This window comes from Vulpes vulpes, chromosome 5, assembly GCF_048418805.1.
Source record: "Vulpes vulpes isolate BD-2025 chromosome 5, VulVul3, whole genome shotgun sequence".
In the NCBI taxonomy this organism is placed as follows: Eukaryota; Metazoa; Chordata; class Mammalia; order Carnivora; family Canidae; genus Vulpes; species Vulpes vulpes.
In genome coordinates, this window is record NC_132784.1 from 128890529 (window position 1) to 128916473 (window position 25945).

Sequence of the window (25945 nt, forward strand, 5' to 3'; positions counted from 1 at the left end):
TACCAGTGCTCACTGGTAACAGCCTACAGTGCCATCACCCTCAGCATTAGAAAGTCTTCACCATGCCTACTCACCGGGTACAGTGATTTGTAAAAATAAGTAGATTGAATGATTTGTACCAAAGGTTAAAGTTATTTGCACTTGATAAATATTCAGGCTTGGGGATCCCTGGGTGGCTCAGCGATTTAAGCACCTGCCTTTGGCCTGGGGCGTGGTCCTGGAGTCCTGGGATTGAGTCCCATATCGGGCTGCCTGCATGAAGCCTGCTTCTCTCTCTGTCTGTGTCTCTGCCTCTCTCTTTCTTTGTCTCTCATGAATAAATAAATAAAATCTTAAAAAAATATATTCAGGCTTGTCAGCAAAGAGATGGTTAGGGAAGGGCAGTAGGTAATTAATTCTTGTTCTCTCTGAATATTTTTAATAGTACCTCATTGATATCTGTTTAACAGATTAGTATGAGTCATAGATTCTATTTTAAATATTTCTTCCTCCAGGAAATAAGTAAAACTTTATTTGATAGTTACAGTTTTTTAACCTAAACCTTTGATATTGAGGTTAAACATCGGTATCTCCCACTTAAAATTTGGTGCCCATATAGTATAATTAAAAAAAATTGTTCATTTCCTTAATCGAATACAGTACTTTTTCTCTTTCCTTTTCCTAGGATCTGAAGAAGAAGCTGAAGAGAAACAGGACAGTGAAAAACCACTTTTAGAACTATGAGTACCACTTCTGTTAAAGTGAGTCTTTGAAAGCAGAAACATTAACAAGAAATTGGGTACATATGGATCACTTCTTTGAGTAGATTCAAGGTCAAATTCAAGAATATGAGTATAAATACATAGCCAGATTTATCCTATTCACTTGAATTTATAGTTGTAGTTTATTTATGTAAAATCTCTTAACATTCTTTTGCATTGGTATAAATTTGTCAAGTGTGAAAAATGCCTCAGAGTTCAAATTTCTTTTTCTTCTTCTTCTTTTTTTAAATTGAAGTAAAATTGGCTGGTAACATGAAAGTTTCAGGGCACAACATCAGAATTCGGTATATGTGTATACTACAGATCACTACTGCAGAGTGATCCCCGTCATAAGTCTAGTTACCATCCACGTAGACAGAATAAGGATGAGTTCATTATTCTTTACTTGGCCAGAATGTCTCCATGTCAGGTGTTGTTCAGTTACAAACCCTAACTCAGTGTGTTGAGGGGAGCAGTCGTATGAGACGGAGGGACTGCTAGTCTCTGTCTACACCCGAGCACATGGTACTAGGATGCTGAGCGGCAAAGCTGACAAGTGGCAGAGCTGGGACTCAGGCTCGCCCAGCATGATACCAGGGTCTGCCAAGTGCTGGGGAGATGGCTTAATGAAAGGTATGTTCTGGTCAGAACAGTAGCCTGATGGGCTTCAAGTGGAGCCACATTGTTGAGTTACTTCAGATCCTCAATGGAAAACACTTCAGCCTCGGAAATGCCAGCAAATAAACACAAAGTGAATTGTAGTAACAGCAGCTCTGCCTAATTAGTGATGTAGGAAAGTGGTGGCTGTCTCAGAGACATCTCAGAGCTGCCGAGCAAGTGGGACAGGTGGGGACTGGCTGCAGAGGCAGCCTGGGGCCAGTGAGCACACCCTGTTTCTACACCCCCAGGGCCCCAACATGCTCCAGCCCTACTTTGTGCATTGGTGGTTGCACAAAGTAGGGATCAAGCCAAGATGAGGACATGTGAATAGTAAAGTTCTAAAATGCCTTAAAATAAATTCTCATGGGGCTACATCCAGGTCTTTACGTATCTATAACAGGCCATCTTCATGGACTTTCTTATAAAATATATAAGGCATGTAAACATATATAAAAATATAAGGCAAAGTGCAGCACTTTACTTTTTAACACTGTATCTCAAATATTTTTATGTTCTCTTTTTCTAAGTGTGAAAATCCATCATTGAAGGTCACTGCAGGGAAAAAAAAGGACCAGAGCTGGGGTCTCCCTATTAAAAGTTGAAGGTGACGTCCACTGCTGACTTTAATGAATGGCTAATAAAGAATTTATTTATTGTAATACCTCATAGACATTGTACAGATCCATGTACCTTGAGGACCTGCCTGTGGCTGGTAAGATAATGTGATGATCCATCCTGTGTTCAGTGAGACGGAGTCTGATCTGTTCATGAATAGTTGGAGCAAAGTCTTGTGCTGTATTCCCGATCAAAAGACTTCTTAATATATTGGAATAACACTTTTTTAGTAAGCAAAATATCTTTTTATTTGATTCGCAGTTTGGAATTTTTTGTTTCATGTCTCAGATTTCTTTTGTATTTCTTTTTTAACATCCGACATTTCCCTTGTGTTTTTTAACTCACGCTTATGCGCTCTTTGTACAATTTTACAGAGTAATAAATACAACATATCAAAATGGTTCATTTTATTTTTTTGGTTTTGCATTATGCATTTGGCTTGAAGTGTTAGAATTACCAAATGGGGCAGGGAGGGAATGTGAGTACATGTACAGTGTAACCAGACATTTTTGTATTATTTTCATTATGAAGTAACATCTTTCTCTTAGAAGTATGGTTCTGAAATAGTGTGAGATCCTTATTTTGAACCCACATTGCCATCATTTCCCTTTGTGTGGCTAATTTGAATTAAAATAAACTAAATTATATTGTGAACTCTTTCTTTCCAACATGAATATTTACCTTAATGCTTCATAGGAAGGCAGTGTGTCTCTTAGTTTTCTTTCCTCATTCATTGTGTCCTTCAAGAAAAACTCAGTTGTGTATACTGACTGGTGCTCATTTGGCTGGAAAGCAGCCATTTGTGCAGGTCAGATCAGCTCTGCTCCACTCCCAGCACACTTACCTGATGGGCATGTCTTCTACTGAGCCTTGCTCAGCCTCACTTTGCAGTCATTTGTCCCGTTAGTGGGACTGAGATGACTCAGTCTGACATTAAATTACACACTTGAACTCAGGGCCTCCATATGTCTGTGTTCTTGTGGGGAGAGAAGAACTACTGTTGTGACGTCTACAGTCTCCCTGTGCTTCATGGGCAGGAGTTTCATGTCACCCTGCCTATGCTGACAAAACGAGACTAAAAAGTATGAACCTCAGTAAAACACCTGCCATAGAAGAGCGCAGATCCTGGTGGAATGTCAGGGATCACCTAGTGCTACAGGAAGTCTGCATGCTATTTCCTTCAGAACAGTGTCTCGAGTGGACTGAGGGTGCAGTGTCTCAACAGTCCTGGTCAGAGGATCCCAACTCATGTGGCTCCTACTTGGAGGAACATGGTATAAAATAGGGGACCCCTCAAGCACAGCCTGAGTATGTTTGACAGCAAGACCATGTGTGTGTTGATGAATATCTTCTTTTCATTAGCCGTGATCTTTTGGGAGTGAGCAAAGCTGGCTGTGGTTTATTTCATCTTACAACAACCAAGCCACTGCTTGCACAGCCCCAACCAGCAGAGGCCTGTTTGACTTCAAGCATTTTCCATGACTTGACCACATTTGACAGGGCACGTAGGCAGAAAAAAAACAAAACCCAAAAACAAAACCAAAAAAACAAAATAAAGCACCACCACCACACCAGCACCCTCCTGCCACTCACGCCATCTCCTGTACCACCACCCTCCCCCCAATTTGTATCTCCAGGGCAGCCGAGGTTGGGTTGGAGAAGGAAGGTGCTAAGATACTGGAAGCCACAGGAGACACTGCCTAGGAGCCCCAGCAGGGACATCAGCCCACTCAGCTTTCCATCATTTGCTGTTTTCCCCTCTGTGCCTCTGTGCTTTCCACATGCAGAAAGAGTTCTAGATCCCTAAGCAGAGGCCCAGGCATTTGTCCTAAAGAGGTCTGAGAATCAATGAGTAGATCGAGATTAAATTTCCTCTTCCTTGCATCTGGTGGGTCTTATATTACTTCTACATAGGAACCTTTACTTGATTTTCAAAGGTATCTGTTTCACTGAAGCTGATTGTAAGTAAAAAATCCTTCCCAATTTTAAGTGAGACATTGTTTTATTCTAACACATAAAACTTCTAGTTTAAAAGGATTAATGAGAAAATGAGAAAAAAAATCACATATTCGTTCACTCACCTACCATGCATTGAACATTTTGTTTTACACACGTTTGAAGAGATACGCACATGTAAATGAATATCATACTTGGTAGTATTATTACTCAGTAGAAATCATGGTCAAAAGACTGGACAAATATTACACAAAAGAAATATAAACAGACTCGACATATGAAAATATGGTTATACTCATCAGGGAAAAATTCAAACCATGATGGGATATTATTTTTCATGTGTCAGATTAGCAAAATCCTGATGTTTGATAGCAGTGTCCTGACATCCACCTACATCGTGGCAGAAGTACACAATGGTGCTAGATCTATTGGAGTAAGTTGGCAATACTTCTACCAAAATGACTAGTACACAAGCCCAAAGTGGCATAAAACTATTATAATTTCAGTATATTTTATAATACTAAAAGATTGGAAATAATCCATTGGTGTATCACAAGGAATTGATCTTAAGAAGTCACCAGTGAGATAACTGTGCAGCTAAGTGTCCTTCTATACTGACATAAAAAGAGCTCAAGGATGTGCAAGAATAATGTATATTGTACTCTACCTTTGTGTTAGAAGGAAGAAAATTAGTTTATGTGCATTTATATTTTATCTATAAATTCATATTCACATACATAAAAACTGGAAGGATGCACAAGCAATGAATGTGACCTGTAAGTGGTGGGAAGGTAGAGACAATGGTTGGAGGAAGATTTCTTAGTTCAGAGTGTTTTGATTTTGGCCACATGAAGGTATAATCTAACAATTTTAGTAGGGTCATGCCATGCATAGTTCTTCAACAACACTTTCTGATTAATTTTCCATTTTTTTTAACAATCTACATTTTTTTGTAGATGCAAACTACTCCATCATACGACATTATTTAGTTTGTTTAGTTTCTTATTGGGCATTTGAGTTGATTGGGACTGTTACGAATGGTATTATGGTATTGCACATAAATCTTCGTGCATACCTTTTGTGTATGTGTGTGTGTTTGTGTGGGTGTGTGTGTGCTAATGTGTGTGGGTATATTATTTATTGTTTCTAAAGTAGAGCTGCCAACAGTAGATGCTAATGCATTGAGGACTGGCATGTACCCCCAAATTAGATCATCTCACCCATACAACTCCAGGGACAGGGCGCACTATATCTTCATTTTACAAATGAGAAAATTATGGCACAGAGAGTTCAAATAGCTATAGACCCAAGATTTAAACCCAGGCACTTGAGTTTCAGAGTCCAAGCACTTAAACCTCCACCATTCTACTTTTCTGATGTTAGTGCAGCTCTCATGGGGTTCTTGTGAAATCAGGAAACATGGTGCTCATGAAACATTGCTATAAGGTCTGAGGTCATCCATCAGTCACCACCAGAGTGTCTTAAATGAGTATGAACCTGCTGACCTTTGAAGGGGAAATAACCTGGGCATATTCACTGGTTATGGCTCTCCCGGGGCCAGTGCCCCCAAAGAAAGCATCATAAGGTTTATCTCAGGGCAAGAATTAGAAATGTGGAGTTGATCAGTATTACAACCAGCACTGAATTGGAAGTTGTCATGCTGTCCCTTATCTTGGACTCTCAGATGGCGCCAAATGATAGTACACAGAGGCAAAAGTAGACATTTAATTGTTTTTATTGTGCCTATTATGTAAGACAGTACAAGCTTCAGGTAGCAAAGATGGCAGGTTCTGGACATGTAAATAGGCTTCCAGGCAGTTATCCAGTTAAAGAGCCCTGGGGGATGTGACTAGAAGCTATATGCTGGCTGTACTCAGAGGCATGGGTACTGGGTAGAGGGAGGAACTGGTGGACATAAGGAGAGAGCAGTGCTGATGCCCCTGTGAATGGCCCCCCGGCCCCGCCACTGAGTCATGGCAGAATTTGTTCTTGGTGCAGAGTGGAAGTTTCTGTTTGCCCAGGGGTTTGTAAACCTGTTCTGCAATAATGACACAATTGAAGAAGACACATGTGAACTGAAATAACCCAAAACCAGAAGGCAAGCCCAGTTAGATCCTCAATAAACACTTTTAGCGACAAAAGCCAATGGACCTTTGGTGCTACCATGTGTTAGGACTCTTCCCATTGCCACAGGGCGCTGGTCTCCTAAACAGACAGAAGGCGGTGATGATGGAGTACATCAGGCTCTTGAGGAAGAGGAGGAGGTAGGTGTAGTAGGCAGAGGTGGTCTTGAGCTGTAGCTGTAGTATGTCTAAAAGAAGTCATTTATTAGTATCTTCTGTTCTTTTGAAAGATGAAGACTTATTAATGAGAGACAGGTCACATTATACATTTCTGATCTAGGTTGAAGGGACACCCCAACAACAAACCAACCTGATGGTAAACTATCCACCACCACCATCACCACCAAGACAACTCAGAATCTAGCTTGTATATCAAGTCAAACAACAACCTCCAGGAAATTCACCTGCAATATTACAAAGTATTACAAAGTAAGATTAGGTCTTAGATGAATGAGTCAACCTGAAAAAAGCACTGGTGGTAAGTAACTTTTACTATTTCTTCACCATGACTCTAAGTAATAATAGCTAATATGGACCACTAATGCCAAACATTTAATCTGAGAGCTTTGTGTGCAAAGCTTTAATATGTTACTTAATTTTTCAGTAACCCAGGAGATTATTTTCATTCCATTTCACAAATAAGTTGAGGACAGAGAAGCAACTTCCCTGATATCATACGACTACTGAGTCCCACAAGCCAGATTTTATCCCAGCAACGTAATATCCAAGAACACATTTACCTATTCTGTAATTCTGAACATCCACGTGCAATAAATACCCAGACAATAAACAGTTAAGCATAAATATAAAGATGAATTGCTGATTTAGAAGCATTTTAGCCATTACACATCACGCATTAATGACATTTGTAACAAGGGGACAATCTTTGGAAATTTGGTTGTACTCACAGTGGAGTAGGTGGGAGATTTTAGTAAAGGGGGCACTTGTTGCAATGAGCGCCAAGTAATGTATGGAAGTGTTGAATCACTATATTGTACACCAGAAACTAATATTACACTGTATGTTAACTAACCGCAATTTACATAACTTAAAAATAATAAGGTGGAAGAAAGGGGTTAATTCAAATTCTCTGCAACTTTCCCTTGTCTTTCCTGAATACCTTAATTATAGCTATGATGTAATAGGACAATTGTCTTTAATATCCTCTGAGATTTTGAAAAAACATATTTGATATGAAGAAAGAATTAATGACAAGGATGGTGGACCAGACTGGCTACTCAATGAACTACAAGGCCAAGTCTGTTCCTGTGGAAATTTCTCCTACATGCTTTATCTTCAGAGAGAAGGAACTCCAGAATCATTAATCCTTGGTGTGGAAAGCTAATTCAAGTTGTGCTGTATTCATAACTTCTTGCCCTTGGCTAGGTAATATGTTAGCTAAGTTCTAGGAGCCCCTTGGGATTGGACATGGAAGGCATATGAGCAGGGTCTGGTGAAAGCCAATGATATACCCCATGATAGACATTCCACACATGTGACATTATGTCTTTAGTAACTGAGTGAAGCCTTGTTCTTGTTATCCCTGCTTAGCTCAGGAAATGTAACCACTGTACCTGCATTCTTGCAACTAATTAAAGAACTGGGATTAATGCCCAGTCTGTGGCACTGGAAGCCCTGCACTCACACTGATTCCCCATGTGTGCACCTGTCTCAGGGCCTTGGCTTTGGGATTTCTTGCTCTATGATGACATCACAGAGGAAGAATAGAAAACTGAGTAAGTGGGTCAGCCCCAGTGGTCCAGTGGTTAGCGCCGCCTTTGGCCTAGGGCGTGATCCTGGAGACCCGGGATCTAGTCCCACGTCAGGTTCCCTGCATGGAGCCTACTTCTCCCTCTGCCTGTGCCTGTGCCTCTCTCTCTGTGTGTGTGTCTCATGATTAAATAAATAAAATCTTAAAAAAAAAAAAAAGAAAGAAAACTTAGTGTGTGAATTGTCGATTCAGACAGTCTGGGTTGAAGCCCCAGATCTCACTGTGTGGTGTGGTGCAGGGATTGAATTCTTTTTAGCTCATTGCCTCATTTGTAAAATGGGAATAAAATACTTCCAGTGAGTATTAAGAAAATTAAACAAAATGCACTCACAGTGCAGCACACCACCTTCTGTACAAGAACCTCTTAATGTCAGTTCATATAATTAACTACCAGCAAGAAGAAAGACAAAAAAAAACAACTTGATACCATGTTTTCCTCAGTCAGTAGAAAAAAAGGCCACAGAAATTCCTTCATTGTTGAAAGAATTCAGAGCACATCACTGCACCCTGAATTCATAGTCTTCTCACACCCAACCCATTATTTACTGTGTGAACATGATTCCTGAGAAATGACGGATTGACTTCAAATATCACTCAGTCTATTTTGCAAGAGCCAGCCATTCTGAGGTTTCTCCCTGAAGCCAGGGGAGTTCAAAGGGTAATTTGGTCAAGGAGGAAAAGATGCTATAACGTAACATAAAGGCAAACATGGACAAAAACTTACCATCATCAGTTTTTGTAGAATTAATAGCAGTGAGCTCTAAAACAAATGAAAGCAAGTATTATTCAAAGTTTATAATCATTATTTGACATATGTCTATGTTGTGGATAGAAAGATAACAGAGAGGAGAGTCATTACAAACATGAGTCCCACAATTCCAGAAATGCTTGATTTGATTCTGTGTAATTCAGTAGGTCAATTCATACGTTGTATTTTGGTGCTTGAAGATGTTGAAATTCATGAATGATGCGTTTTTTTCTTCTTTTCTCACAACTAGAGGGTAATGTCTAAGACTATCTTGTTTTCCGTCTATGCTCATAGCTCCCAGCCCAGTGCTTGCTGCACTATAGGTGTTCTATAGATATTTGTGAATGGAAAAATAACCAGAAACAGTGGCTTCTGTGCAGTCGTCAGCACCCACTGTTGACATGAAGGGTTGTTATAAAATGAATTCAAATGAATTTGCCCAAGCCTAGAATTCGCAGTAAAATCTTACATGTTTGAAGAAGTTTGGTTGTTTGATTTAGGTAAATTTCTGTCTAAGTTGAAGAGGAAAGCCCTACCTTTCCAAATCATGTATGCCCCATTATCCCCAACTCCCAAATGATCTTCTGAAGTGGGGATGCTGTTTGCGGACATGACAATAAAGCTAATGAAAGCCAATTCCTATTGGGTGATTATTACTGTGCTAGGCACTTACGTGCATTATCTCATCTGATCCCCCAGGGACAACGATATGAGACAAATTTGGAAAACTCCATGTTAGACTTGAGGAAATAAGTTTTAGTGAGTAATTAACTAGCCATGAGTCATACCAGTGACTGGCAGAGCCAGCATTCAGAGGTCACTTGTCGGCGTTTAGATGAGCTAGAGCATGTGGAAAGCACTTTGTAAAATAATCCATAGAAATCAATCATACTTCACTATTGTGGACTCCAGGCATCATCTCTTCCTGATATCATAATGAGTCTTAGCAAATGACCTTTTCATTGCAGAAGCTCAGCATTTCAGTGTACTTCTTTCCAGCGACAGAAGATAGACTGAGTAATAAATATAGGTTTCTGAATATATAAAACCTGAGGTGAGAGTTGCATTTCTCTATAGTGTAAAAAAAAAAATGCCCAACATACATGCAAAGACAAAATTCCTTTGACCATCGGATGTAGGAAGAGAAAGTTACAAGGTGTTTTGGTTTATTTTTTTTCTGCTGGATATGTTCTTGTCCACACAAAGACATGGTTCTGGTGTGCAAATTGATGCACTCCACAAGCCTTATTATGGCGTGTTCTTAAAAAAATGGGTTTGAGGTGTAGGCTTTAGGGTACACCTAGGGTACCCTAGCGTAAGTCCTCAAAATAAAATACCTATAAAATTATGTTTAGATGTTAAAATATCAAGAACTGACTTTAAAGTGTCCTAAAGTCCTTTCTTTTCCATACAATGGCTTTACCCATTAAAAGAGAAATAAAAATCTCTCTCCACCATGCAATGATTGATGTAGGGTTATTTGACTAAGGTTAACAATTTTTCAAATTAAAATCTGTGAGTGTACCCTGGATTCGCTTTCTCCATCAAACTTGGTTGAAAATTTGGACCAGATAGTTTTATCTGTTCAAAATCACTTCATGGATTTGTACTTACACATTCTATATATTTTCAGCTTTCACAAAACCAAAAAGAACAAACACAAAACTTACAAGCAACAGCATTAGAAATTTGCTGATGAAAGGCATTAACAGAAATGCCCTCATTAGCTTTGTTTCTAGGAGAAGACTTCGGGAGACATTCCTTTCAGTAATTAATTCTCACGTGAAACACATCATGAATAAGAATTTCTCCCTTTTCTGTAATCATCACCATGGAACTTATTATAGTATATTTTTACTTTGATTACTCTAAAAGTTAATACCTAAAGAACTTCAGCCCAGTGATTAAACTTGTGCTTCGCTCTTTTGCCTTCTCTCTGTTTCTTAGCTATAGAAATAAAAAATTAGGGCTGTTTGTAAAATCAGTTCAGTTATTTTAGGCAAAGATAAACATAAATGCAATAAACATGAATAAACACATCCATGTCATGCTTTCAAAATCAAGCATTTTCACTGACATGTTTGCACTTCCTCTTCATCACATGCCAGAACAAAGCAAAGATAAGTGTTTCATCTTAATTTGATCATTGGAAAAACGAAGGATTCAAGAAGATATAGATTACCTTCAGGAATTCCGAGTGGCATGCTGCAAAAGTCTTTGCACATCTTGTTATGTGCGTGTTCCCCACTGCTTCCCAAGGGCTTGTGAAACACAGGGAAAAGTGCAAACTGGTTCCTTCTTATGGGTCCTCTGAGGCCTTGATCTGTGATGTTCATGCTCACGACTTGACTTCTCAGCCCAGTGAGTTACTGGACCACAGCTGGGCCAGTCACATTCAGCCTTCTGCCCACACTGTCTAAATATGTCCAGACTCTGCACCAATGAGCTTAATTTGGGACACCATACCTGAATCATGAGTGACCCTGAGTGATTAGGAAAAGTATGTTCTCTCTACTGTAGTGATCCTCCTTGGGAGAGTGGTTCATCCTGCATCCCTTCCAGACCTGGCACGTCCTAGCATTATAGTAAATGTTTGCTGAGCAACATTTATCAAAGTTAAGAAATATGTTCATTGTGTAGAATGAAAAATGTATTTACACATCAGCCTCACCCAAACTTTATTTGCCAAATTTCGCTTTATGGTGGTATATAAAATTCAAATCTAAAAACCACAGGACCGTACTAAACCCTCAGCACCCAAGTTATTCTATTTTTTGTTGAGTTGGGATCTGGTTCCGTCAAATGAATATCATTTTGCCACCAACTCTTCATTGACAGGTTACACCTGAGGTAGACCAGATTGAAGTAAGAGGGACTTTGACTTCTGAGTAGAACATTCCTGAAAGATGTGTGATTGTTTTTATGTCTTGATCAAGTAAGATCATCAAAAGCAGACTCTCTTCTTGAGCATTTATGTTGTGCAAAGTTGCTAGATGCTTTCATGTGCATTGTTTCATTTAATCCCTACAATGACCCTAAAAAAAAAAATCACTGTACCCTTCATATTTTGGATGAAAAACTGAGGCAACAAAGGGTAAGTGAATTTGTCTTTTTCCTTTTTCTTTTTTAATGTTCCAAAACCACGAATATTTCAATCCATGGGGGAAAAGCAGCACATTTATGCTATCATTAACAGTTTAGAAAGATTTCTATTTGTTTCTTTTCATTAATATTTCACAGAAAAGCTGGAGTATTTCCTTCAAAAAAAGAGCACTGCAAGATTATATTTCTATTTCTATATCACATACCTTTTTTCATTGAACGATAAAGAATCTCCTTATTAATCCCTTCTTTATTATTCTCGTGTGTGATGATACATTGTTGTTCTTCAGCCATTGACTTTTTAGCCACGGTCAGCCAGCTGAATTTCATGAATGTGTCATTAGTCTTCACGGTGTCTCCCTGCTGGGATTTCAGAATCATTTGGCCATTCTTCTCTTTCCAATGTATCTTGATAACTTCAGGGAAAAAATTCTCAACAAGACAAAGATATGTTCCAGTCTTATGGAGTTTTATTTCAGCAATGGAAGGAAAAAAAATTGTGGGCTTGGGGGAAATGTCTGTATCAAGGCTTCTATCTGTGAAGGAAAATGGAATATCAATTAATAACATTATTAGAGAAAAACAGACATTGTGTACTTTGGAACCACTTAGCACAGAGTGATATGAAGGAAACTTGCCATTGAATTAGTGCTTATCATAGTCTTTCATCCACAATGAGTTATGAGGTATTGATTGTTCTTATTTTCAGTGGGAAAATAGGTACCAGAAATCATATAACTTGCCTCAAGTCACAGCTATTAAGTGGCAGAGTCTAGATTAATATATTAGATTTTATTAAACAGTACACACTCCTTTTTATATGGGAATCTACTTCCATGTGTACTTGACAATCTATCAAGTTGATTTTTAAATCTTCAGATATGAATCCCATGCGCACTTCTGAAGTATGGAGGTCTCCTACTTGATTGTTCTGATTGTAAGACTGAGATGTCTTACATCTGAACAACTCCAGGGTTTTGAGTAGGACAATGTTTATAACTGCCTCCCAATTATTTACAATGTCTTGAATTTGGAAGCTAAGGGGCAGTATTTCCAAGACTGCTATGAAAAAATATTATTTTCAAAAATGCCTTTATATTAATTTTATCAAGTAACATACTTATCAGAATCTTGTTTTGCTTTGGAAAATGTTTACCAAAAGCACATTTTATTTTGGAATATCATTTGTAGTTTAAGTATAACTAAGAAGACGCCATTTATTTTGACTTCTAGAATTCCTCTCAAAGTTGAATGTGCCCTAAAAAGCTGCCAAACAGTTTTAGAATGCCACAATATACTGTGATTTCACCAGCTGAATAAAGTACACATAAAACTGGTATAAGTGTTAAAAGTTATGATTCCAGAGTTTCTTGCAGATAAAATGTCAAAATATATATCAAGATATCATAGTTTTAAAGGTCATGTCACTTGAATGTTGGTATGTTACTTAATTATACATTTACTGTTAATTTAATGGTTGAAATTACAAATGTTAGAACTCTTTTAAAATTGATTTCCACAGCTCTTTCTAGTGTTTTTCTTATCTTCTCTTTGGACTAGTTTAATAATTCAATTTCTTAAGAAAAAGGGAATTGGATTTCTCATCTGATAAAGGAAAGGGAAAAAATTTTTAGGGGGGGCTCTTAATACTCTATTTTTTGAGGGACTAGATAATGCAAGAGAATTTCTACCTGGGTGGCAAAGCTCCTGATTTTTATACTAAATCAGCAGGGAAACAGTGAGTTCTTATTCATGGTTTAAGTAAGTTTAGGTCATAACATGCTTATTTTAAGTTTATACATGTTGCTTTGAGAAATAGTATTTTATTAATTATAATAGTAAGGCACTGTACAATCTCCAACCATATGCTTTGCTTGTAATTTAAAAAGCGTGTTAGATAAAGATCAATTTTTCAATTGTACATGATAGTTACATAATTTTAGCCTCTAGTCAATATATTAAGGAATCTAATTTTCATCTTAGAAATTTTGTGTTTTTTATAAGAATACGTCTGATTTGTTACGAAATCAGTTAAGAAATTGAAAATCAAATGATGAACTTGAAAGGTTTCAGGATAATAGTACACGTTTTAACCCCCTGTGACTTTTCCTTAGCTATAGTCTTGATGTTTTATTCTTTTGGATAAAATTAATCTTGAACTTCCACAATTTTGTCAGTGGAATGGTTGACTGAGCCATTCCACTGTTTAATTTGTTTAATTTGATTGCTAGAACATACATTGATTAGGCAGTCAGGTGGAAAAAAGAGGTCCAGAAACTTGCTTTTCAGTTTATGAATTCATATGTGCCTATCATCACAACCACTAAGGAAAGCAAGATATATTTATTTCATTTTTTCAATGTTTCAATTTTCATCTTTGTGAAAATTCTTGAAAATTTTATTTGAGTAGACCTTGTATGCTAGAAACATCCCTGTGATATATTTTCCCTCATTCAGGCAAAATTTCATCTCTAAGGCTAGTGAAGAATGAACAAATATAGTAGATTGAATTTAGGGGGAGAAACTTAGCTTATAACATCCTTGAATATGTTTATACAGTTAAATGTTTTGATACTTGATATTAATCATCCTCTGACTAAATGAAAGTTTAGCAATTTTTTTGTTCATTCTTTTTCATTGGTTATTTTTGAAGTCAAAGAAATAGGACGTTCAAACCTCTTTACAAAACTTTCTTTTCTTAAAGATCTTATTTATTCATGAGACACACACAGAGAAGGGCAGAGACATAGGCAGAGGGAGAAGCAGGTTCCCAGCGGGGATCCTGATGTAGGACTCCATCCCAGGACTCCAGGATCACGCCCTGAGCCGAAGGCAGACTGCTCAACCACTGAGCCACCCAGGCATCCCTCTCTAGCAAACTTTCAACACAGAAATCCCAAATGGCCCTAATATCTCCATCCCTTAAGGACCCCCAGTTAGCTCCTTGTTAATGTCTTCTATGCTAGATCAAACAGCAACTACCCTCCCCCCAAGGACTAGGACAGAGTCCTTTACCTCCCCAAGGATCCTGCTGCTGTATGTGACCAAATTGTTAACAATCCTAGAATTCTGAGCCAGCACCAGCACCTAGCCGGCAGCCCCTGCCTCATCTGCCTCGCCTCCCTATCTTATACTAAGGAATGTAAAGAAATTTACCTGTAACCCTGAGCTTTGTCCCACAATCAAATGCTTTGATTTTGCTCTAGCCATACTAATCTTGCCTGCAAAGCTTTTATAAAAATCTCTCTTTGTGCCTTTTTTAAAATTGGGCTTATATTTTTTCAATATTACATAAATATATAAAAATGGACCCTGCTAACATTAAACAAAGATGAAGCTCAAGAAAAATCATGTTAGAAATGAACATAGTCAAGAATTGATGAAATAACCCCTCTCTGCCTGGGCAGCTTGGGTCTGTCTTTCTTATCTGACTCACACAAATTGGAGAGTATGATTTCATTTTTTCTCATCATTTTCTTGGCCCTTAGAAATCTCTTTCCTAAAGGTTTTCTTGTATGATATAACTCCTTTACTCAAGATATACAGCTATTATTTCTTTTGTTTTCAAAGAGGAACAAAGAATATTTAGTAAATATTCAATATTTTTACAGGTTTTTTTTTCTTTCTACAAATTGAGGGGTGGGTATCTTGTTTGACTGTAAAGCAAGCTATTTCCAGAATCCAATCCCCACTAATTGGAGACCAAATGAGTTGTTACAGGGTCTGACATCTTAATGATAATCTCTTAACCTATTTATTCCTGAAAGATCGCCTCTTTGAACTCAATATTATCTTAACAGTTTCTAGGGTATTGATTTACAGCTATGAACTGCTCATCAGAGGATACTATTGGATACTTTTGGTTTGGTCTTTCTGCAGCTGTCCCAGAATGAGTGGAAAGTCAGCTCTAAGTTATGCAATTTAGTCATGCATGTAGTATACTAGCTCCAGTTCTTCTGCTAGCTTCAATATTTCCAGCAAATTGGGGAGGCGGGGCAAGATGGACAGCCTGAAGGAAAAATCTACATTTAATCGGGGTTCCAGAGGGCGCCAAAAGGGACAGAGGTCCAGAAAGTGTATTTGAACAAATCATAGCTGAGAACTTCCATAACTTGAGAAGGGAAACAGGTATTCAGATCCAGGAAATAGAGAGATTCCCCCCTAAAATCAATAAAAACCACTCAACACCTTGACATTTAATAGTGAAACTTGCAAATTCCAAAGATAAAGAGAAGATCCTTAAAGCAGTAAGAGACAAGAAATCCCTAACTTTTATGGGGAGAAATATTAGGATAACAGCAGACCTCTCCACAGAGACCTGGCAGGCCAGAAAGGACTGGCAGGATATATTCAGGGTCCTAAATGAGAAGAACATGCAGCCAAGAATACTTTATCCAGCAAGGCTCTCATTCAGAATAGAAGGAGAGATAAAGAGCTTCCAAGATAGGCAGAAACTGAAAGAATATGTGACCACCAAACCAGCTCTGCAAGAAATATTAGGGGGGATCTGTAAAAGAAAGAGGAAGTCCAAGGAAACAATCCACAAAAACAGGGACTGAATAGGTATCATGATGACACTAAAGTCATATCTTACAATAGTAACTCTGAACGTGAATAGGCTTAATGACCCCATCAAAAGGTGCAGGGTTTAAGACTGGATAAAAAAGCAGGACCCATCTATTTGCTGTCTACAAGAGACTCATTTTAGACAGAAGGACACCTACAGACTGAAAATAAAAGGTTGGAGAACCATCTACCATTCAAATGGTCCTCAAAAGAAAGCAGGGGTAGCCATCCTTATATTAGATAAATTAAAGTTTATCCCAAAGACTGTAGTAAGAGATGAAGAGGGACACTATATCATACTTAAAGGATCTATCCAACAGGAGGACCTGAATGTGCGAGCTGCCAAGTATATCAATCAATTAATAACCAAAGTTAAGACATACTTAGATAATAATACACTTATACTTGGTGACTTCAATCTAGCGCTTTCTAGACTCGATAGGTCTTCTAAGCACACCATCTCCAAAGAAACAAGAGCTTTAAATGATACACTGGACCAGATGGAGTTCACAGATATCTACAGAACTTTACATCCAAACACAACTGAATACACATTCTTCTCAAGTGCACATGAACTTCCTCCAGAATATACCACATACTGGGTCACAAATCAGGTCTGAACCGATACCAAAAGATTGGGATTGTCCCCTGCATATTTTCAGACCATAATGCTTTGAAACTAGAACTAAATCACAAGAAGAAGTTAGGAAGGACCTCAAACACGTGGAGGTTAAGGACCATCCTGCTAAAAGATGAAAGGGTCAACCAGGAAATTAGGGAAGAATTAAAAAGATCCATGGAAACTAATGAGAATGAAGATACAACTGTTCAAAATCTTTGGGATACAGCAGAAGCAGTCCTGAGGGGGAAATACATCGCAATGCAAGCATCCATCCAAAAACTGGAAAGAACTCAAATACAAAAGCTAACCTTACACCTAAAGGAGCTGGAGAAAAAACAGCAAATAGATCCTACACCCAGCAGAAGAGAGTTAATAAAGATTCGAGCAGAACTCAATGAAAAAGAGACCAGAAGAACTGTGGAACAGATTAACAAAACCAGGACTTGGTTCTTTGGAAGAATTAATAAGAAATAAGATAGATAAACCATTAGCCAGCCTTATTAAAAAGAAGAGAGAAAAGACTCAAATTAATAAAATCATGAATGAGAAAGGACAGATCACCACCAATAACAAGGAAATACAAACAATTTTAAAAACTTATTATGAGCAGCTATACGCCAATAAATTAGGCAATCTAGAAGAAATGGACGCATTTCTGGAAAACCACAAACTACCAAAACTGGAAGAGGAAGAAATAGAAAACCTGAACAGGCCGATAACCAGGGAGGAAATTGAAGCAGTTATCAAAAACCTCCCAAGACACAAAAGTCCAGGGCCAGATGGCTTCCCTGAGGAATTCTATCAAACGTTTAAAGAAGAAACCATACCTATTCTACTAAAGCTGTTTGGAAAGAGAAAGAGATGGAGTACTTCCAAACTCATTCTATGAGGCCAGCATCACCTTAATTCCAAAACCAGACAAAGACCCCACCAAAAAGGAGAATTATAGACCAATATCCCTGATGAACATGGATGCAAAAATTCCCAATATTTCCAGAAAATTTGTTGCCAGTACAGAAAGAAGATTGAATGCACTAGTGTCAAAAGAATTTGTACTTTTATAGAAATACCCAAAAAATCACACTGTGAGAATTTAATAAATGTGTATTCGGCATGACTTACCTGATCTTGTGTGAGGGAGAGAGGTATTTTAATGCCATGATTAGAAGCTGAAACATTGTTTTCCACATGATTAGTAATACAGATTATGAGCTATTACTAATTAAGCATTCAAGTAAGGAGTCTATTTAAAAGGTCAAGCTACAAAAGAGTACATATCGGAATATAAAATTACAGCTTAATGTTTCTAATACCACATAATAGTCTAAACCATGCTCTTTGGCATGGACAAGTCTCCGTTGGACCCCATTCTTTGCCATAGTAACAAGCCATGTGACGTTAGGCAAATAACTGAACTTCTCCAAGCCTCAGTTTGCTCATCAGTGAATTTGGAATAAGAGTATCTTCCATATAGGGCTGTTGAGGAATGAGAAAATGCACTAAGACCTGTTCCTCAAAAAATCTTGGCTGCTATTATGATTCTCCTTAGTGGGATGGTTTCAGGCCATTTTATCAAATTCTTCCACTAAACAAAATATATGGATTTTATTTTTTTTAGATTTTATTTATTCATGAGAGACAGAGACAGAGAGAGAGAGAGAGAGAGAGAGAGAGAGAGAGAGAGAGGAAGAGACACAGGCAGAGGGAGAAGCAGGCTCCATGCAGGGAGACTGATGTAGATTCGATCCTGGGACTCCAGGATCACTCCTTGAGCCGAAGGCAGACGCTTAATAACTGAGCCACCCAGGCGTCCCAATATATGGATTTTATAAGCAACTGGTATTACATAAATTAAGAAAACAGAAGAGCTCATGAATCCAAGATGTTCTGTGTCTCTCACACCCACCAGCCAAAACAACATAGGACCCAATGAAGCCACAATCTAGAATAATTGCCCTCTAGACTAGAGGCTTTTTGAGTGTTGAGGCTGTGTCTTCTTCACCCTTTTATCTCCAGCATCCAGCAGAGAAACTGTCTTTAATAAATGTTTGCTGAGGCAATAAATGAACAATTGAAAGTGTAAAACCATGCAGACAGACCCTTTTTATGGACTCTTTGGGGCTGAAGTGGTTTACTGAGCTCACAAATTTCATTAAACTGGACCATCTTTAGGTAATATCCCAAGACTAGCAGTAGCACAAATTTTGACCAGTGTCAGCCTCCCCCTAGCTAGAGTAATAAATGGGATTATTAATGTTCTATAGTCATTTACTGTAAGAGTTAAATTTTTTACACTGCTGTTAAAGATGACATCAAAAGTAATCACTTAGATTTTGCATGTTACTAGAGAAAGGAGCACTATTCATTAAGAAAGGAGCACTATTGGGGATCCCTGGGTGGCGCAGCGGTTTGGCGCCTGCCTTTGGCCCAGGGCACGATCCTGGAGACCCAGGATCGAATCCCACATCGGGCTCCCGGTGCATGGAGCCTGCTTCTCCCTCTGCCTGTGTCTCTGCCTCTCTCTCTCTCTCTGTATGACTATCATAAATAAATAATAAAAAAAATTAAAAAAAAAAAAGAAAGGAGCACTATTAATACTAGAGGTACTTCATCAAAGTGTTTCTCACTTAAGAGACCAATTAGAAGAAAAGCATCTTGAACGAATAGCACACACAACCGATTTGTAGGCACGGTCCTAAAAATGATTTTAACTTCAAGCCTGAGTCTATTTTTGAGTGCATGCATATATTTTCTAAAAGTAGAATTTTAATCTGCTTACATGTAGAAAAGTAAATAAACCATTTGAAAAGTAGTTCTGTTTCCATGTAGAGGGACCAGTAGCTGCAAAATTACTGTCCATGTGCTGAGGTGATTCTACATTATTTTTTCTAAAAAACAGCTATCAGGTTCTCATTCACAGGGTCAAAACAGAGCAAAGTTACTTACCTGGAGGAATTACTATGACCTTAGTTCCTTGTCCAAATATCTTGATCCAGCCTGAGTTATCACAGTGGTTAGAGCTTCTACAAAAATGTCAGCCTTCTCTTGAGGTTCGTGACATGACCAACAGGTAAAACCTTTTACTGGCAATATGATCTTCTGGATTCTTTTGGAAGTCCTTGAATATAGGCTTCATGGCATCTGATATCTTGTAAGTTTTCCTCACATTAATTGACAACAGTGTCTGTTTTCCAATGAGGCAGTAATCACAGAAACAATAGGAAACAGAAACAATAAAAGCAAAAGAAAAAAAAAAAAAAGAAAGATTGGGAGTAACTGGTCAACCAACTACTTATATTAATTACTAAGAAAAGTAGTCTGTGAATTAAGAGGTTTTGATTTCCAGGTGTTCAATTGTGTGCAGCTGCTCAAAGATTGCATCAAAGGAAACGCCCTTTTGTTCTCACAAACACAAGATCTGCTCCGTTAGTAATTTGGGATTGTATTTCTGAAGGAGGAAACTCTTCAGTAACCAAAAATGCAAATATGCCAACAGAAATATACTTGAGAAATGTGAAAGATGTTTTCTATTTTTTAATCAGGTACTTGTACATCTTACCAACATGATTCTTTACCACAGAACATAAAGACTCCTAACTCTGGGAAACGAACTAGGGGTGGTGGAAGGGGAGGAGGGCGGGGGGTGGGAGTGAATAGGTGACGGGCACTGAAGGGGGTACTTGATGGGGTGAGCACTGGGTGTTATTCTGTATGTTGGCAAACTGAACACCAATAAAAAATAAATTTATTATTTAAAAAATGATTCTTTACCACATAATGCAAAATGAGGGAATAATCTGTGTAATGACATTATTTTTCCTAGAATAATAGGAAATTTGTGAAGTCTATCCTCCTTGAAATAATAGATTCTTATTTAAAGCAAAATTCGAAAAAAAATTCCAGTTCTCTGATACGTTGAAAGAAGCAGCCCCTTGGGAGCTATTCTTTGATCTTTAGCAACTTATGTGTAGCTTTACTTCTGTGGTCAACTAGCTTTGGACAAGGCATTTGCCATCCCTGGGTTCTCACATCTCACATTTGTTGTGTGGCCATTGAGCTATGTATGTCCAAAGAGCCCTTCCTATTCTGAGTTTATGAAACTTTGATTAAGAGTAGGAAAGGTGGGATCCCTGGGTGGCGCAGCGGTTTGGTGCCTGCCTTTGGCCCAGGGCGTGATCCTGGAGACCCGGGATCAAATCCCACCTCCGGCTCCTGGTGCATGGAGCCTGCTTCTCCCTCTGCCTGTGTCTCTGCCTCTCTCTCTCTCTCTCTCTCTCTCTCTCTCTCTCTCTGTGACTATCATAAAAAAAAAGAGTAGTAAAGGTCTGCTGTGGTTGAACAAGTGAGGATGTATTTGAGTGTTAGTAATAGAGAAGGTTTTCTTACAGGTCCCTTCTGACTTTGTGACATTGTGAGATCTCAGCAGGCACATAGCAGGTGACATAATTGGACTTGAGGACATTATTGATTATCAAGCAAAAGACTCTGTTGTCTCTCTCTCTCTTTTTTTTTATAAATTTATTTTTTATTGGTGTTAAGTTTGCCAACATATAGAATAACACCCAGTGCTCATCCCATCAAGTGCCCCCTTCAGTGCCCATCACCCAGTCACCCCCACCCCCCGCCCATCTCCCTTTCCACTACCCCTAGTTCATTTCCCAGAGTTAGGAGTCTCTCATGTTCTGTCTCCCTTTCTGATATTTCCCACTCATTTTTTCTCCTTTCCCCTTTATTCCCTTTCACTATTTTTTTATATTCCCCAAATGAATGAGACCATATAATGTTTGTCCTTCTATGATTGACTTATTTCACTCAGCATAATACCCTCCAGTTCCATCCACATCGAAGCAAATGTCTGTTGTTTCTATTATCTGTGTCCAAGCCAGAATTGGGCTTGTTTTACAGATAATATTGGTTGAACCATATAGGATTCATTTCAGGGGCTCCCCTTCTTTTTGTTAATGCCATGCATAACAGGCTGCTCCAGGGAAACCCCAGACAGTTTGCAAGCTCTGTGGGCCATTCCCTCATATCTTTAGTTAAAGGAGACTTGATCCTTAGATATTCTTATTTTGCTATCTGTATCTGAAATGCAAAGGAGAGAAATCAGAGCCATGTGAACAAGTTGACAGCGGACATAAAAACAGTGAAGAGACAAGAAAGGAGTTTACTCAATCTACTAACCCAAGCTGAAGACACATGTGCATCCATAGGGTTGGCATTGCTAATGACTACTCAGAATTTTCTCCAAGATGGGTATACATCAGGACTGGGGAGGCAGTGACACCCCTTGTTCTCCAGAAGCAAGGATGGGGGAGGAAGGTTTGCTTTAGGACTAAGGAAAGATCTCATTATGATCTGTTTCAGTGTCATTTTATTATGTTCCTGGTGTAAAGAACTATCAGATCCCAGTAGACCTCACCAAAACACCTATGTCATAAGAATTCATTATTATCTCCCCCTTGGTAATAACATTCTTGCATTGTCCTTTAGGTTTTGCTTCAAACACACCTATCTTTGAGCCCCTTTTCATTCTAAGTGATAGTATAGGTAGCTCTATGCCTATCATGAGAACTGGAAGAAATGTCTTATTACTGTATGATAACAAATGAGATAAAATCTCACATTAGGCAGAAGTGTAATGTGTAATAATTAAAAGTGTAATAATGTTATCAAAATCTAATTACTGTATAATAACAAATGAGATAATACAACTTTATACATATAGAGATCTGTAGTTTGTAGAAAGTTCATAAAGTTTGGTGAATATTAAAATTACTGTAATTATTGCTTCAGATGTTTCTATATTCTAATGTGAATGAAGAAAAATCGTGGAGCAAAAATATCCTCTGGTTTATTCTCAACTCTTTTACTATTCACAAGTTTTAGCTTTTCAAAATAAAGCAAACTTTACTGTTGTTTGGAGGACAATGTAAGATGTGACTTTTCAAGAGTCCCTGAGCTCCTGTGTTAGCTGAGATGGCTCAGTGAAGCATTTTAGTAATAATGGGAAAGGACACAGTGATGTGTTGACCCTGTACTAGAACTGTCCTGTATGGAACCTCCCGTAGTCCCCAGAAACCCTATGAGAAAGATTTAGTAACTTTCCTGGATGGTGCTGTGAGTTAAGTGGCTGAGTAGGAATTTGAAATTCAGATATTTTTTTCTTTCTTTCTTTCTTTCTTTCTTTAGCACATTTTACACATTGAGTTTGGCTTCTTTCCCAAGAAACTCCTCATAAATGGAGAAGTAAAAAAAATCAAGACACTAACAAAAGCCAGCCTAGGACCCAGAGAGGTAGGGATAGATGATAAAATGTTCTTATCAAAAGAAATATCACAGGCTGGATCTGAAAGTCCTACCTCAAGCTTTGCTGAGGACACAAATGCAGGAGAAAGCTCTGTATAGAGAGTGAGCAGGTCCCTCTGGGAGGCAGAAAGGAGCATGTAAATGTTTAGAGGGGTGTGGAGTTGTGGAAGGGTTTTTGTTCAGTGGAAGTGGAGCATTTCCATATGGTGCATCCCAGCAGCCACAGTAATACAGCCCAGCATCTGCCTCATTAACTCGGTGTATCCTGAGACTTGCTGGCAAATCCCTCTGTCGTTTCCTGGCTTCATATCATCTTTCCTCACTAACACTTTGTTCATGAACCACATTTTCATTTGAGGAAATGTATACAGAGTTTGTTGTAGAGGCTGGTCTGACTTCTGTAGGTACCAATACACTATATATATATATATATATATATATATATATATATATATATATACACACACACACACACACACACACACACACACTTCTTAAAGGCACCTGTTTTTATTCAGCATTCTAAAAGTGCTGTGTTTCCTTGTTTCTTGGTAATGGATGGTATGAGCTGTGTTATTAAAGTGTTTCCATTTGTATGTGATAGAAAAACAAAAGCAATGATCAGTGAAATTTTGACATTTGTTAAAATAGTACACATTTGTTCTCTATTAAGGAAAAGCTTGGGATCTGAGGTTCACATTTTCTTCCTGAAGAATTCAAGGTCATGACAAAATTTGTCAGCTTAGTTTGAATGACCAGGTGGGATTTCTGCTGACACTTATTCTTTGTGGTCACATTGTTGAACAGCCCTCCTCTGCTCCACCCCCAGCACACATTTCTGACGTGCCTGTCTTCTATTAAGCCCTATTCTGGGGAAGGGAATATGGTGGAGGTATAGGGTACCCTTGATTTGTCTGCTCCCTGGAATTCAGTTGGATAAGCATCATATCATTCTGAACACCTGTGAACTCAACCTGAGATCCAAGAAAGCAATAGCTGAAATTCTACAAATAGAAAAGCAACCACTTTGTGTAAGGTAGGAGGTGTGGAGAAGGGAATCTGGGAGGATATATTGGAAGAGAGACCATGTGGGGACAGAACCTCTGGCAGCCAGCATTGGAAAGTGATAGAGCACCAGAGTACAAAATCAGAACTTTTAGAAGTCCGGCTTTGGTGAGATACACCCTGGCTTGACAGGTGCTCAGGTAGCAAAGGGGGCCAAATCCTAGGTGGGACAGTGTGTCTCAGGATCCTCCGGGTCACAGAAAGAATACAAGTGTCTACAGCAGAGTTACCAGACATTAGAGCAGGGAAACCTGCTGCAATCAGTGAGCTCAGGAGTGGGCTCTCAGCTTGGGATAGCCAGAAACCAGAAACAGCAGCATAGTCAGGCATCTGCTCTCTGAGCAGGAGCCCAGCAAGCAACACAACAGGCAAGATCCCCTCCCCCTTCTCATCTGGGAGGAGTGGCATTAGTGGGAGCTGCAGGAGCCTGCAGGGTTTGGAGACTTGAAATGGGATTGCGTGCCTGAGACAGAAATGCTTGTCACAGGCTGGGTGAGTGCAGAGTGCTGAATGGGACTAGCGAGACAGGAGTGATTCACTGCTTTTCCCTGAGAGCACAATGAGGAGGAGGGGCAGGTGTGGGTTCCCAGCTCCGGGGCTGGAGATCTGGGGCACAGCCAATGTCATTTTGATTTCCATATCCCAAAGTGGTGTGGAAAGGCTTCCGGGAACACAAGCCACAAAGAGCAATCTGGAGCTGCTTACACTGAGCCTGGCCCCACCTGGCAAGGGGGTGGTGCAAATCTCTTTGGGGTAAAGACAACTGATAATCAGTGCAACAGGCCCCTCCCCCAGAAGATTAGCAAGAACATCTGGCTATTGCCAAGTTTACCGATCATACAGAGCAATAAAACTCCACTGCTAGGGGAAAATGGTATATTGAATTCACATTTTTTTTTTTTTTGGCTCAGTATTCTTTAGTCTTTCAGTTCAAAATATTTTATCCTTTTCAACTAATTTCTTTCTTTCTTTCTTTCTTTCTTTCTTTCTTTCTTTCTTTCTTTCTTCTTTCTCTTTCTTTCTTTTCTTTCTTTCTTTTTTATTTTTTAAAAGATTTTATTTATTTATTCATGAGAGACACAGAGGAGAGAGTCAGAGACACAGGCAGAGGAAGAAGCAGGCTCCATGCAGGGAGCCCGACATGGGACTGGACCCTGGGTCTCCAGGATCACGCCCTGAGCTGAAGGCGGGTGCTAAACCGTCGAGCCACCCAGGGATCCCCTAATTTCTTTTTTTAAAAAAGATTTTATTTATTTATACATGAGAGAGAGAGAGAGAGAGAGAGAGAGAGAGGCAGAGACACAGGCACAGGGAGAAGCAAGCTCCATGCAGGGAGCTGGATGTGGGACTCAATCCTGTGACTCCAGGATCATGCCCTGAGCGGAAGGCAGATGCTTAACTACTAAGCCACACAGGTGTCCCTTCAACTAATTTCTTATTTTATCAACTCTTTTATTAAATCGATTTTAGGGGATATATATTTATATATATATATATATAATTTTTTTCTTTCTTTACAATTTTGGGACCTCATCTCTTCTAACAATCAGACAAAAATACACCCATGATCTAGTGTATTCCTTTGTTCTATTCACCTGTTTGAATATATTATCTTTTTTCCCCTTTTTCTTCTTTTTTGGTTTCTGATCTCTTCTGATTTGTTTAGGG

The 25945-nt window shown here is 38.8% G+C and overlaps 1 protein-coding gene and 1 gene segment (V, D, J or C); one reads left to right on the plus strand and one right to left on the minus strand.

The window, feature by feature from the left end:
* Positions 1-2669, plus strand: part of STARD3NL (STARD3 N-terminal like) — a 52932-nt gene extending 50263 nt beyond the window's left edge. For both annotated transcript variants that reach the window (XM_025984054.2, XM_072760032.1), the window contains 2 exons: positions 665-740; positions 1928-2669. In XM_025984054.2, the coding sequence (XP_025839839.1) occupies positions 665-723 (59 nt within the window). In that variant the 3' untranslated portion in view covers positions 724-740; positions 1928-2669. The remainder of the gene's footprint in view (positions 1-664; positions 741-1927) is intronic.
* Positions 2670-5690: 3021 nt separating this feature from the next.
* The window catches only part of LOC140599109 (T-cell receptor gamma chain C region C10.5-like), a 50477-nt gene continuing 30222 nt past the window's right edge, over positions 5691-25945 (minus strand). The window contains 2 exon segments of the C gene segment in view: positions 5691-6309; positions 11922-12251. Coding sequence covers positions 6131-6309; positions 11922-12251 — 509 coding nt within the window.